At 43.6% G+C, this 15,614-nt stretch overlaps 1 protein-coding gene across 3 annotated transcripts in view; it reads left to right on the top strand.

Moving 5' to 3' along the window:
- The window catches only part of TECPR2 (tectonin beta-propeller repeat containing 2), a 105,034-nt gene that overhangs the window by 25,451 nt on the left and 63,969 nt on the right, over window positions 1-15,614 (top strand). For all 3 annotated transcript variants that reach the window (XM_041758579.1, XM_041758578.1, XM_041758581.1), the window contains exons 3-5: window positions 6,235-6,363; window positions 6,759-6,890; window positions 10,547-10,704. In XM_041758579.1, coding sequence (XP_041614513.1) covers window positions 6,235-6,363; window positions 6,759-6,890; window positions 10,547-10,704 — 419 coding nt within the window. The remainder of the gene's footprint in view (window positions 1-6,234; window positions 6,364-6,758; window positions 6,891-10,546; window positions 10,705-15,614) is intronic.

Below are 15,614 nucleotides of genomic sequence, written 5' to 3'. Positions count from 1 at the left end.
GAGCTAGCCAGGCACCCCGACAATCTCTACCTTCTGTTTGGTATATTAAGGCCATTTGTTTTGAATGTAGTTACTGATGTGGCTGAGTTTAAGTCACAGTTTCTCAGCATGACGCAGTTGACATTTTGGTCAGGAGATGCTGTCCTATGTATTGTAGGATGATGAACAGCACCCCTGCTTTCTACCTCCTCGATGGCAATAGTATCAGCCAAGTTGCAACAACCTCCAGATATTGTCAGATGTCTTGGGCAGGGTGGGGTACAAAATCATCCCTGTTTGAGAACCATTAGTTAAGCCTACCATCTTGGTAAGTGTTTTTTACTTACTCCACCTATTCTTTACATCTTGTTTTTTTTTTTTTTTCTTTTACTACAGTCTTTTGGACTAATTATTTTTTCATATTTTTATTTTATGTCCCATATGGCGTTTAGGCCCTACCTGTTTTATTTTTCTGTAGTTTATTTACAACGTGTCCTTTAACTTATCTCCATCTACCCTCAAGTAATAGTATGTCACTTTACAAATGATATAAGAACTATACAACAGGGGCAGCCCCGGTGGCCCGGTGGTTTAGCACCGCCTTCAGCCTGGGGTGTGATCCTAGAGACCCAGGATCGAGTCCCACATTGGGCTCCTTGTGTGGAACCTGCTTCTCCCTTTGCCTGTGTGTCTGCCTCTCTCTCTCTCTCTGTATCGCTCATGAATAAATAAATAAAATCTTAAAAAAAAAAAGAACTGTACAACAATTTATTTTCCTTTCAGATTTTTTTGTTGCTGGCATATAGAAATACAACTGATTTATGTATATTTCACTTATATCCTGTTTTATAGATTTCTTGGGGCTTTCTACATAGGTAATCACTTCTCCCTGTGAAGAAAGCTTTTTACTTCATCTTTTCCAATGTGTTCACCTTTCAATTTTCTACTTGATTTACTGCGCTGGCTAGGACCTCCAGGATAATATCCACCATGAGAATGGACATCTCTGCTTTGGCATGTACACTCACTTGCTTCAGATTCCTCATGGATGCTTTTTATTTTATTAAACACTTATTTGTGTTTCTAGTTTTCTGAGAGTTTCTATCGTGAATTAATATTGAAGTTTCTTAAATACATATTCTAAATCTGTTGAAGTGGTAACATGATTTTCTTCTTTATTCTTATTTATTCTGTTAATATGGCATATGTATTGAGTTTGATTATTAATCTGTGCATTACTTCTAAACCCCACTCTGTCATGATGTAGTGTCCTTTTAAAAAATCTTATATATTCATTTTAGTAATATTTTATTATGGTCTTTTGTATCTATATCCCTGAGAGGTATTGGTCTATAGTTTTCTTATGATGTCTCTGTTCTTTCTCATCATAAATATAAGTGTCTTGTATTCTTGATTTTTTTGTTTCAACGTCTCTGTCTCTAAGTTGTTTAGACAGGCATATATGCAAAGCTAACAGTTTTTCTCTCAGCATTTTTTTTAAGATGTTATTTATTTATTCATGATAGACACAGAGAGAGACAGAGAGAGAGAGAGAGAGAGAGAGAGAGAGCCAGAGGCACAGACAGAGTGAGAAGCAGGCTCCATAAAGAAGCCTGACGTGGGACTCGATCCGCAGACTCCAGGATCAGGCCCTGGGCCGAAGGCAGACACTAAACCACTGAGCCACCCAGGGATCCCCTCTCTCAGCATTTTGAAGATGATTTTCCATTGTCTTCTGGACTTTATTGTTTCTGTTGAGAAGTATTGTTTCGTTGAAAATTTTATTTTATTTTCAAGATTTTATTTATTTATTCATGAGAGAGAGAGAGGCAGAGACACAGGCAGAGGGAGAAGCAGACTCCATGCAGGGAGCCTGCTGTGGAACTCGATCCCGGGTCTCCAGGATCAGGTCCCGAGCTGAAGGCAGCGCTAAACCACTGAGCCACATAGGGATCCCCAGTGTTGAAGATTTTATGTAATCTCTACCCAACGTGGGGCTCAAATTCACAACCCTGAGATCAAGAGTCATACACTCTGCCAACTAAGCCAGCCAGGTGCCCCAAGAAATTTGGTTATTAATAATTATTCATATCTGGTCATTTACCATTTTATCTAACATATTAATATCTTCTCATGGTCTTTGAGGTTTTACTGTTTCATGACATATTGTGTATATGTGTATTTATTTTCATTAATCTTTTTTCAAGGCTTATACTCCTGAGGAGATGAGTGTTTCATCAGTTCTGGGCAACTTCTAGCCCTTATTCTCTGAAGATATTGCCTTCTGTTTTTCTGCTTTTCTTCTAGTTGTCCCAATTAGATGTAGATTGGACCTTCATCCTCTGTCCTCTAGGATTCTGCTCTTTCATATTTTTATCTTTTCCTCTATCTTTGTTGTACTGATCTATCATCTAGTTTGATAATTTTCTTTCAGGTACTTGGTGGCTCAGTGGTTAAGCATCTGCCTTTGGCTCAGGTCATGATCCCAAGGTCCTGAGATTGAGTCCTGCATCCCTGGGAGCCTGTTTCTTCCTCTGCCTATGTCTGTCTTTTTCTCTGTGTCTCCCATGAATAAATAAAATCTTAAAAAAATTTTTTTTCTTTTAGCTGTGACTAATCTGGTATTAATCACCACTAAGATTTTAAATTCTTTTGACTCTTTTTCATTTCTGATAGTGGCTTACTATTTTTAATTTCCTTTTATATATTTTAATAATTTTAAGCATATTTCTTTTATGTTTGGGTCTCTTCGATCTAAATGCAGTACTTGGATGGGGGCAAAGGGCTGTCCAATTCTATTATTGTTTTTTTTAGTTGATTCTTCTTCATGAGCCCTTTTTCCCTATAGTCCCTAATTGGGAGCTCCATGGCTGGTCCTAATATGTGTGAATGCTGAGGAACCTGGGTCAAGACTGTGTCCCCCAGATAGGGTTTATACTCACTCTGCTGGGCCCCTTAGAGTGCTGTTAACACAGAAGCACTTCAGATCAACTGCCTGGCATGGAGTTCCTTTTGAGTAAAAAAGGAAAAGACATTCAAACTCTGATGCTGAATAGGGCAGGCTTAGGATGACAGATTCTTGGGTGGCCCGGTAGCTCAGCGGTTTAGTGCCGCCTTCAGCCCAGGGCGTGGTCCTGGAGACCTGGAATCGAGTCCCACGTTGGGCTCCCTGTGTGGAGCCTGCTTCTCCCTCTGCTTATGTCACTGCCTCTCTCTCTGTGTGTCTCTCATGAATAAATAAATAAATAAGTAAATCTTTAAAAAAAAAAAAGAAAAGATTCTTGGGGAACATTATTTTTTATTCACTCCAGTTGATGTTTGAGAGAAGACAGAGTTCCTTGTCCACTCCATTTGCCAGCAAGTTGATTTTTCCCTAGTTTATACTTTCACTCAGGGTTAGATTTATACTTTCACTCAGGGTTAGATTTTCAGGGGTTCTACAGAGACTTTGCAGCAGGTATCAGTTCAGCTTCCCATCTCATCTGGCCTGAAGCCTCGTCCTCATTAGCTCTGCTCAGCTTAGGAAACCAAGGCTCCTGGTAGTGACCAGGTAGGTCTGGGGTGTCCCATAGCTTCAGGTTTGGCTTCTCTTCTTGTTTGACAATATTCTCTTTGGGTTTGCCCAAAACTTCCTGGAGATTAGCTATGCATTTAAAAGGATGTTTTATGGGGGCACTTGGGTGGCTCAGTCAGTTAAGCATCTGACTCTTGGTTTTGGCTCATGTCATGATCTTGGGGTTGTGAGATCGAGCCCCATGTCAGGGAGCCCCATGTCAGTGTGGAGTCTGGTTGGGATTTTCTTTCTCCTTCTCTCTCTGCCCTTCCCCCTACTCGTGTTCTCTCTCTCTCTCAGATAAATAAAATCTTTTTTTTTTTTTTAAGAAGGATATCTTATGTAACTTACTTAGCAGTTCTAGGTGTTCAGAAAGGAACATTTTCCAAAATAGCTAGACTTATACTGTGGGAAATTGAAACCTCATATTTTGTTTCTATTGGAAGCTAAGTATTGATAATCTGATTCTTGGGACATTTTGGTTCTTAAGTCAAGAACCATAACATTTATTAATGACCATAATAAATATTAACTTAAAATATTGATCTAGTAAAAAGCTTGTGTATAAGCACTGCACATGGATATTCAGGCTTTCAGCCCATCTGAGTGATGATTTGTATTTTGAAACCATATCTTCAGAAAAATTACACAACCATTTTGAATTCGTGTTATTACATGGCAAGATCTCCAATAAGAGATTTTTGATTCCTGATGTGGTGGCAGTTTTTATAATTACAAATTCCCAGGATGCTATTATCTTCAATATCCTGCTGCCATGTCAAGACTACCTGTGTCTAAGACATGTACTATCACTGCCTTTCCTTGGAGCAGCACCAGTGGATTCTGCTCAAGGACCTATCACTTGTGTTTCCCACTCCACAGATGATAAAGTTCTTTTATTCTCCTTCCTCTCCCCAAGCCTGCCAAGCCTTCCATCTATCTACAGGGCCTGCAGATTCACCCTCAGAGGGTGCATAGAGCAGCAAGGCAGGACAGGGCTTCTGGAGAGAGCCATACTTGGGTGTGAATCCTAACTCTTGACTCCTCCAGCTATGTGTCCTTAGACAAACCACTTTACCTTTGTAAAATGAGGACACCCCAGCACCTACCCTCATGGTTGTTTGAGGAATCAAGGAAATAATGCATGTGAAGTGCTTAACAAGTTGTCTGCGGGCAAGGGGCACTCAGTAAAGGGAGTTGCTGTGCTCCTTGCCTCGTCATCATGCTGTCATCATGCCAACCAGGTCTTGACAGACTTTTCCTTCTCCATCAGGCTTTACTGCCTTTGTGCTCATTCAGTTTGCTGCTTCTCTGGTCTAGGCACATACTAGCTCCAACCTGAACTGCCACAGAAGCTCCTGGCTGTGGGAAGACCTCCTTCTGTGCTGCACCTGATTGGGCTTATCAGAAATACCTCTGATGGGTACACAGGAAAAGTCAGGAATCTTTCAGGGCTCCCCCTTTGCCTTCCTGTAGCTTAAGATCCAAATCCTTTACCTTCCATCACGATCTCTCACCAGATATATTTATAGCCCATGAGAATACCCTGAAAGCTGTAATGTACCAGATGAAAGTGAGTGCAGTCATCACCACCCCCGCTGGCTGTAGGCGGCTTTTCATGTGCGTGGCTCTCTGCCATGGCTCAGCTTTAAGAGGGCGGGACTGCGACCTACTTTAGTTTATATCACCATAGCAGCTGACTCAGTATCCTGAATGTGGAGGGTATGCTTCTACACTTGACAGATTGATTACCATCTAAATTACTGCATCAAAATGTAGGGATCAAAGTAGTTTATTGGAGATTTGCTATATGTCTTAGCAAGGTCAAATGGTTGTGTAATTTTTCTGAGTGAATGGTTCCACTTAATGGGCTGGAAGCCTGAATATCTGTGTGCAATGCTTGTGCATGTGCTTTTCCTTTTTTTTAAGATTTTATTTTTTTGAGAGAGAGCGAGCGGGGGAGAGAAAGAGAGGGAGAATGAGCGAATAAGCAGGGGGCCGGGAGAGGAAGAAGCAGGCTCCCTGCTCTCAACTCAGAGCTGATCCCAGGACCTGAGATCATGACCCGAACTGAAAACACACGCCTAACTGACTAAGCCACCCAAGTGCCCCCTGTACATGTGCTTTTTTTTTTTTTTTTAAATAAACCAATGTATTAAGCCTGAGTTAGTGTTTAGAATTTAATTTGATTACTGATCTAAGAAGGAATCCATTTACAAAGTGCTTTCAGATAGAGCTTGATCCTCCCTGCAAGCCTGTGTGGCAGGCACACCGTGGACTACACTAATTAAATGGCTTGTCTACATTGAGAGAGAAGAAAGCAGAGCGTGGACCTGGGATAGCTCTTCTTACTCCAGACTCCTGTTCTGGGGGAAGGAAATACTTCTCCAAGCTCTTTAGTACTCTCAATAAGAGCTCAGAATATTTACACTTGATTTTTTTTTTTTTTGAAAATATTTACACTTGATTGATCAGCATTTCCCGAGTTAGAAATGTGTTATTTTGTCATTTCAAAGATTAAAGACCTACAGAGAAAAAGGAGGGTTCTAACAGATGTAATTATTTTTCTGTATGTATACATTTTCAACCAGGACTCTGTAGAGGCTGCAGCCTGATGAAGCTTCCACCTCCATGGGTAATGGTTACATTTTGGAAGCTAGCCTGATTACAGGTCCATTTGTCATGGATGTTTGTTCTTTTAGGGGAAAACAGAACCCATCACAGTGGTGAAGCTGCTGAGCTGCTTCGATGACCTAGTGGCTGCAGGCACTGCCTCTGGGAGGGTTGCTGTCTTTCAGCTTGTATCCTCGCTGCCAGGGAGAAATAAACAAGTAAGTACTAGTTGCTTTGGCATTTCTTAACTTCTTGGCAAATTCTTCCTGGATTTTCAAATGAGAAATCCTTATATGCCTGGAAAATACATGCTCAGAAAAAGCTTCACCCTGTGCTCTTTATAAACCAGATAACATTTCTGTTCTTGGTAGGACACTTGGCAGAAAGCACATTTGGGCAATTTAGATTTTGCCTAATTTTCTCTGGCTGTCCTTTGTTAGTTTTAAAGATAAATAGCCAGAGGGAACCTTCTAGCATTTTGCCTAGGAAACAAGGTTGGGAAAACAAGCTCCTCCATGAGTAGGAGGGATTGTGTACCCCCTTGCCCACAGAGCCCCATCTCACAGTGTCCAATGTTTCTTTCCTTGTGCGCATGTTTACCATTTATTCCCAGCTTCGGAGATTTGATGTCACCGGTATTCACAAAAATAGCATAACCGCTCTGGCTTGGAGCCCCAATGGAATGAAATTGTTCTCTGGAGATGACAAAGGGAAAATTGTCTATTCTTCTCTGGATCTAGACCAGGTAAGATTATTTCCAGAAATATTTTGGCCTTCTTTATTTGGAGAAATTATATCCATACATTTTAGTCAGTCCTTTTGTATTCTCAATCATTGTCCCTTTATAATCTCATTATTATTTGTAACATTTTCCCTCAAGGATTTCTCTAATGTTTCTAAGCTTCTACTTTGGTGACTAAAGGGTTGGCCTCTGCACTGGCCCCTTCCTTCACAGTGTTCATTCTCCTGCTGCCCCTTCAAACAGAAGCCATTGTCACTCCTCTCCTTGAAGGGTTTGTAGGAGCCATGTGAAGCCTTTCATAATCATAACTGTGGACAGAGGGCAGCCCTAGTGGCTCAGCGGTTTAGCACCACCTTCAGCCCAGGGTGGGATCCTGGAGACCCAGGATCGAGTCCCATGTCAGGCTCCCTGCGTGGAGCCTGCTTCTCCCTCTGCCTGTGTCTCTGCCTCTCTCTCTCTATGTCTCTCATGAATAAATAAATAAAATCTTTAAAAAAAAAATAACTGTGAACAGAGTTCAGTGCTTTCAGGGGGTGGAGAGCTTGCCCTGTGGGAGGGAGTGTGCAGAGGAGGTTTGGTAGCACCCCAGTACCCTGAGCCATGGGTGCTCATCCCCCATCAGTAGATGAAGAACCCAAGGCTCAGTGGCCCAGTCACTAGCCGGGTCATAAGGAGACACCACAAGCAGAGCTCAACTTCAGGCTGAGGTTCTGCCCCAAAGTCCATGCCTTTTCCACTTCACGTGTGGCTCTGTGTGAGCCTGTGTTTCATTTGATCATATCTGTCCAGCTGGACTGAACACCTTAGTGGCATGAGCTTTTCATTTTCTTATTTGTAGCCTTCATTCCTCATGGATAGTAGGAACTCAGCAATTACCAGCCGAATGGCTTTTAGTCCCTCCAATCCACGACTGGACTATTACAAGTTAGCTCTAGCACTAGTTCTCAAAGCTTTTGGTTTTCAGGACCCCTCTACACTCTTAAAAGGAGGACCCCATGGAGCTAACCTTTTGTATAGGTTATGTATAAGTGCGCATGTTGGAAATTAAAATGGAGAAATTTAAATTTAATATTTATTAATGGTATTTTGAAATAATAAAACTGTTATTAGTAACAGTTAAAGTAACATTTTTATGAAAGTAACTATTTTCAAAACAAGTGAAAAGGACATTGCTTTACATTTTTACAAATTTCTTTAATGGCTGGCTTGATGGAGGATGGCTGCATTTTGCATAAACTGATACATTGGTTTGGTTGGAGTATATAAAGAAGATCTGGCCTTTCACAGACCTGTAGTTGGAAATGGGGCAAATACTGTAATAGCCTTTGTAGAGAATTGTGGATATTCTTCATTAATCTTATCCCCCAACTGACGGATGGTGTTTTGTTTTTTTTAAAGGTGAGTGGTACCTGGGAAGCTGAAACCATATGGATGGATTTTTTTGTATTGTTACAGTAAAATCCAGTGGTCTGTCTTGCACTTTGAATGGCTCCTTGATCCATGCATGATTTCACGTGTTGATCACTTGGAAAACACTGATCTACTGAGTGATGCAGATCTTTTCAAATGTTGACGCATTTAATTATATAATATCAAAGAACGCATCTTTGTTAATTTTTAATATCACCATCATTCTGATCAGAAAAGTCTTTAGCTACTGAGAGTTCCCCAAATTCACAGGAATTGATATAAGTTTTCAATTTGAATCCTCATTGGAAAACTTGAAATTTATTTACTTATTTATTCTTTTTTAAAGATTTTATTTATTTATTCATGAGAGACACAGAGAGAAGGCAGAGACACAGGCAGAGGGAGAAGCAAGCTCCCTGCAGGGAACCCAATGTGGGACTCAATCCCACAACTCCAGAATCACGCCCTGAGCCAAAGGCAGACGCTCAACTGCTGAGCCACCCAGGCATCCCAAAAACTTGAAATTTATTATCAGCAAGAAACACTATTACTTGTTTTCACTGAAGTGGCAAGGTCACTTTGTTCCATCTGAGAAAATGTCTGCCAAATACCCACGCTTTATAATTATAGTATGTCAAGTAAAAATGGTATTTGGGGGGGGGGGGGAAGCAGCTGGTTGAGCTCATAGCTCTAATGGTCAAACAGGTGCTTTTCCTTGAGAGACCCAGAGTACCTCAGTATGCAGCAGAAGAACCATGTGCATGTCCCATTTTATCACAGAAAATTCAAAACTGTGTGTACCCAAGAGCCAGGATTTAATGAAATTGAGATTTTTCTGCATCAGAGACAGTCTTTATTGAAACACACATTTTTGCCATGAGTGTGTGATGGTAGAGGGCACCACGATGATTATTGAGGTTCAATGCATTGCTCTGCCCACTGTGGCTTTTGTGTCAGTGCAAATGTCAGCTCAGTGAAAAAGGTAGATGCAACCTGGTATTATAATGAAAAGACATTTGGCCTTGAAGACTCTTTGGAAAAGACTGCAGACCATAGTTTGAGAAAGCATTGGGGTTATCAGGAGTCCCTGTGTTGTATGTACCTTTCTTCTGCTCAGGCCTGCGGGCAGCACCAGGAGAGCACTGCTTGTGAGTCCGCATTTCAGGAAGTGGAGAGAAAGCTGTGTGCAGAAAACAGTGTCCTTAGCATGCTGATAACTTTTTCCTCAGCTTTATTGAGGTTCTGATAGGTTTTTTAAAAGATACAAGTACAGAGATTTGCAAAAAAAAAAAAAAAAAAGATATGGGAGGATGAGTGTTTTTGCAAAATTCATACAATAAATTTAGTTCATTGTAAGCTAAGTCAAAAACTGAAAAGCTAGAGTTTACGTAACTACAAATGTGGGAGGGAAATCTGTTTTAAAAGTGCTTGGTGTTTGAGGGTAATGAGAATTTCTCTATTTTCATTGTGTTGGTGGTTGTATAACTGTGTGCCTTTGTCAAAATCTATAGATGTGTATACCTAAAAAGTGTGAATTTTACTGTATGTAGATTTTACCAGTGAATCTGATCGCCGCCCTACAACTGCCAAAAGTCTGTGACAGTGCGTCAGTATTTCTTAAACAATTAAATTCAGTCAAGGGAAGAGTCACTTGTAGAAGCAGATTTTTGACACCAAGAAATATGAGTTTGTGCTAGCAGTAAAATGCCTTCTAGAGTTTACCTTTGTTCTTCAGTATATTTAATACTATTTCAATTCCTTTCTTCTGTTTGTTCTGACCCTTTCACTTGGCAAGAATATAATGTCCCCAGAATTGCTTTGAACTCTTTGTGGGGGAAGAGTGTAATGTGACCTCAGGTGATAGTTGTCACAGTAATTTTATAAAAGTCCCATTGTGTTCTATTAGAATAAACAATACAGTGTAACATAATTCTGCTTAGATCTTTATGGACTCTTCTTCGAACTCTCTACTGAGACATTTTAAGGGAAATTATACAGAATTTTTTAATGTTTCTTGCCAAACTTGATGTAGCCTGAGATAGATGTTAACATTGTTTTCTTGGTAATAAGAACTTTTCGAAATAAGTTCATTACCGTGGGCTGATATTGAATCTGATAAGAATTAACAGCATATGTTTTAAGGTGTAAACTGACCCAAATACAAATAAAAAAGGATGCTTCCCAGTCATAGAGGAAGGCGGGTTACTTTAACTCCACGTTGAGTTGGGTTTAACTGGACTCTCTCACAGGGTGTCTGTAACTCCCATTTGGTTTTGGAAGAGCCATCCTCAATTGTGCAACTGGATTATAGCCAGAAAGTGCTGCTTGTGTCTACACTACAGAGAAGCCTGCTTTTTTACACAGAAGAAAAGTCTGTCAAGCAAATTGGAACACAACCAAGGAAAAGGTAAAGGTCACAAGTACCCCAGGGTGGTGGTTACAGTGAGGTTTTAAGTTTTTCTAGGTTTCCTGTTTGCCATGTGCAAGCCCTCTGTAGCTCTAAGCCTGGAGTTTCCCAGTGGGTCCCTAACCTGCCCAGGGCACCTTGTCCCAGCATCAGACAGGAGGAGTGTGTCCCTCTTGTACTACTGCAGGAAGCTGCAGACATGGCCTCTCTGCCTTGAGTGCCAGGATGTGGTCTGCTTGGGTCCACTCTTGTGTGGGCATCCCTCCACCACAGCCCCAGGGAAGGATCGGGGACCCCTCTGCACTGTGTGGGCTGTGCCAGGCTTGGGGATAGCTGGCACATAAGGCAGATGGGAGCCTACCATTATGGAAACTTAATAAACTCAGCAAAAAAGTTTTTAATAGCTGTGTTACCTGCTATGGAGCAATGTGCAGCGTACTATCAAGCTTCTACCTAGCCTGGGGATGAAGGCATACTTCCTGAGGGAGTAGGTAAGGAAGATGTGGAACTGGCCAAGAGGAGTAGGGAAGGTCTGGAGGGGGAGGCTTCCAGGCTAAGAGATTGTCCCCCCATTTACCTGCTAGCTGGAAGGACAGTAAGAGAAGGGATAGGCCAAGTCCAGTCGCCTGCCAGCCATGTGGGAAGAGGCAGCAGGAGCGCATGGGTGACCTCCCTGCCAGAAATACACTTGTAGAGCTCCGGGGCCCAGTTTATGTGGAGGTTGGGTCAATAAGGAGGGGCTAGGTAGAGCGGTGGGGCCACCCCCCTCATCCTGAGAAGAGAGGGGCAGAGAGCCAAGTGGGGGCAGGAAGAGAGGATGGGTGCCAGCGGCTTATAGATTGGGCGGCAGGATTTAGAGAAGTCCCTGGTAAAGGGGCACTGTTGCCTACAGAGAATCAGTGGGGCAGGGTGGGTGGGCTGGGGAGTGTGGAGAGCAAGCTGGCAGTGAGAGAGACATGGGTTGGCTGCGCCCACAAGGGAGGGCCTACGGAGGCTGGTGGTGACAGCTGGGCGGGTGATGGATGGCCTGGAGAAGGGGAGGTCAGATGGGCGGAGCATGGCAGCCCTTAGCTATTAAAAGACCTGGTCATGCCTCCCTTTGGCTTCTGTTTTCCGTGCTGAATACCCCCTCAATTCCATCAACAATTTGGCCTTTTTATAGCAGTAATCTCCTTGTTAGCTCCTGGGAAACACAATAGAATTTGTAGCTGGGGCGTAATGGTTCTACACATCTATATCTTGCTTTTCCCTCTGCCAGTGTCCCCCTTGTCTGATGTTTTGTTCTGACTTTTCATCAGTGTCTTACTACATTGTGTGTTTTTAGAAGGATAGTGGAGGATAAAGACAGAAAAAGTAACAAAAACCAGTTACTTTTCATGTGGCTCAGCCAGTAGTCTTTCTCTTAAGACCTGGTCTTCCAACCTCCTGTGTGGAAACCTAAGCAGGTTTCCATGAGCCCCTCCTGGTACACATGTCTACTCGGGTCTTTTGGGCTGTGCCAGCACTGTTCCAGGCTGCAGACACAAACAAATGTGTCCCCCTTCTCCCAGGGAAATATATTCCACTGAGCCTTAGAGAAGTAGTGATAACAGAGCAAATGGAAAAGTTGTTCACCTCTTTGTCTTAAAGGCTTATTTTCCTGTTTGGTGCTATTTGAGATTGTGGTTCAGAAAGGGCATCTGTGGAGTCTACCCCCTTGGAAGCAGTGCTTCATTCAACAGGTATTTGGTGCGTGCCTGTGGGGCAGCAGCACAGTGGACAGCAGTGAGCAAGGGGATAGGTCTCTGCCCTGAAGCAGGATAAATGTGCATGCTGTGGAGAAAACAATCAGAGTGAAGCCTTAGGGGTGGGAGTGGCATGCTCTCCTAGAATGCTCTGGAAAGACTTCTGTGGGGATGTGATATTTGAGCTGAAGCCTCAAACATGGGAAGAGCTGATAGAAGAGCATTTTGGTCTCAAGGAACGCAAATGCAAAGGCCCTGCATTGGGCCAGGGTTTGCAATGTTCAGGTAGCCCAAGGGTCCAGGGTGACATGGAGTGGGTTGGATGCCCTGGTAGAAAATGAGATGGGAAAGAAGGGCCTGAGCCAGCTTAGGGGGAGGGGGCTGGGGGACCATGTGCTGTTGCCCGAGTTATTCTAACCATAACAAAAAAACAACAACAAGAACAACAACAAAAAAAACATTGAAGTGCTTTAGACAGGAGAACAGCAGTATGAGGGACATTTCAGAGCTCACCCTGGTTCTATGTGGAGACTTAATTGGAGATGGACAGGAGGGGCTCAGGGAGAAGGGTACTGCAGGAATCCTGGGAGCAAGCACGGAGGCTGGCTCCTGGTGGTGGCCTCCAGTGAGATGGAGGGAGCCGTAATCTGAAAATAGAAAACATGGGGTTGGATAATGGATTGGATATGGGGGCAAGGGGAAGAAAAGAGTAGAAGGTTTCTGTGTTCATGGCTGCAGCAGCTACCTGCAGTGGGCACACTGGGGCCAGCCCAGGTTTGAGGTCTAGACATCCGTTCTCTCTGGGGCATATTAAGTTAGGTAGTAGCCAAGCAGGAGTCACAGTGAGGAGTGACATATACAGGCCTGGAAGTCCTGAGATACAGGCGACCTTGAGACCCTGCCATTGGGTGAGTTTACCTAGGGACATTGAGAAATCCTTACCGAGTCTCTGCTGAGTGCCAGGCACCCTTCTCCATTCTAGGAGACAGCTGTGAACTGAGATAGTCTCTAATCTCAGGGGCTCACATTTCTGACAGGGGAGAGCAGCATTAAATAAATATGTTCTAGAATGTTCAGTAGTAATAAATCAGGATATGGCCTAGAGAGGAGAGAGCAGGGGACAGAGGTGTGTGCTCTAGATAGGCAGGCAGAGACAGCTCCTCCACAGCAGAGACCAGAGCAGATTCCTGAAGGAAGGGCAGAGGGAACCATGAGAGGGCCTTGGAGAGAAGCTCTTAAGGCAGAAGCAGTACATGTCCCAAGTGTTTGAGTTTTAAAGGAACAACGAGGCCATGTGTGTGTGGAGGAGAAGAGGGGCGAGGACAGGACCCCATCCTGGAAGCTTTGTGGGCCTTGTCGGGGGCTGCTTCATTCTAGCATGTCAGCAGTTGTGAGAGGCTTTAACCAGGTCAAGTCACCCTTGCTGCTTTTTGGAGGGGGCAAGAGTGGCAGCTCAGAGGGGCCAGCCAGGGACTTACACCAGGGCAGGGTGGTGGGAATGCTTGGAGGGCAGAGCTGTCAGGTTTGCTGACATATTGACTCTGGGGTGTGAGAGAAAGAGATTAGTCAGAGGCCGTGGCCCGAGCGCTCCAGGGAATGGTGGTGCAGTGACCTACAGAAGCCTGGGGTGGGCGCGGGATAGAGGATAGAACAGTCTGCTGTGGACAGGAGCAGAGTCTTCCTTCAGTGGAGAGCCGAAGGGACAGGTGCAGCGGGCTCTCTGTTCACGCTCAGCATTTCAGGTCTATGGCACCAACAGATTATATATCACAGTAGAAAACATCCCTTTCAGAGTGCTGCCTGGCGATGGAACATGCCATTCTTGATCTCAGGGTTGTGAGTTTGAGCTCCCCACTGGGGGTAGAGATTACTTAAAAATAAAATCTTAAAAAAAAAAACCAAACAGAAATTTACCTACTCCTTTCATATTTATGTGGCTCATAAAGGGAATTAAAGTATTTTTAAGAGTAATTAGTGATTCTTCTGGAAGTCACCTTTACCAAAATTAGTTATGATTTTAGAATCCTGCAGTACCTAGACCTTAAAAGTTGGAGTTTGAGGGCCCATTTCAGAATGACATCAGCTAATGCTGCAGAATCATATTGCATGTGGATGGCTCCAAGCCAGGGGTTTAGGATAATTTGCACCTTGCTCTAGCAAGTTATCCCCAGCTTAGCTGCTCCCCACCCCCCAACCCCGCAGTGACTCACAGGCTACATGTTCCAGCAATTCTGTAGAGCTAGCCACCCACCAGGACCCTCTCAGCATGTCCTTTCCCCGAGTGCCCGTCCCCTCCTCACCCAGCTAGTAGTCCTGGGTCTAGCCCTCTTCTGCCCATCAGGACACAGCCCTCCAGACTCCTCGGGCAGCCCTTTGAGCCCCATACAGTACCTCCTAGATGCTCTTGCAGTGGTTCATATACACGCTCATTCTGCCCCAGTATATTCTCAGACAGGGCCAGGATCTCATCTTGTTAATCTTTCACGTTGCCCGCAGCACCACGGTCTCACACAATCCAGGACTCACAACATGTTAAAGTGAATGCTTTAGTTACCCAGGGTGAACAAATCAAAGTGGAAGTGACAAGAGATTTTTAAGAGGACCTATAAATAGAAGGAAAACATTTAACAATTGGATCACCAAACAAAAATTGATTTGACAGGAAGGGCAAGAGGAAGATACCCTGCTAGAATTCCTTGGGATCTATTTAGAGACTCTTTCCAGAACAAATCCACCAAAGGCAGTAATCAGAAACGATGCTGATTATAGAGTTGTCTGTGAATGATCTACAGCATTAGGACCTTCTTGGTTAATCTAACAATCTTCATTTCAATGCTGAATTTGATATTTGATATCCTCCTTGGGCTGTATCCAGAGAGATTCAGTTTCTGTGGAGCCAGAGGGACCTAGGGAGATAACTGATGTGCAGAGAAACATCCAGATAACTTTATCTGTGTAACTGTGTGGGATGGGCCCTGGAGACAGCCCCTCAGGGGAGCCGGTGTGTTGCTGTGGCAGAGAGGGTGAGGGGAGAGGGACACCTGAGGAGCAGCGGTGACATGAATGGAACTAGAGGTAGATCCCAGCTGGGAGCACCTGTAGCCCTGTGCATGGCCAATGAGCAATTGTGGGGACTTACAATGTCACCAGGAGTGCTTTTGTGCCTTCATAGATTGGGTCTCTTAA

This window comes from Vulpes lagopus, chromosome 6 (assembly GCF_018345385.1).
Source record: "Vulpes lagopus strain Blue_001 chromosome 6, ASM1834538v1, whole genome shotgun sequence".
Classification (NCBI taxonomy): Eukaryota; Metazoa; Chordata; class Mammalia; order Carnivora; family Canidae; genus Vulpes; species Vulpes lagopus.
Note: the sequence above shows the minus strand (reverse complement) of the source record. Positions and strands in the feature narration are given on the sequence as shown.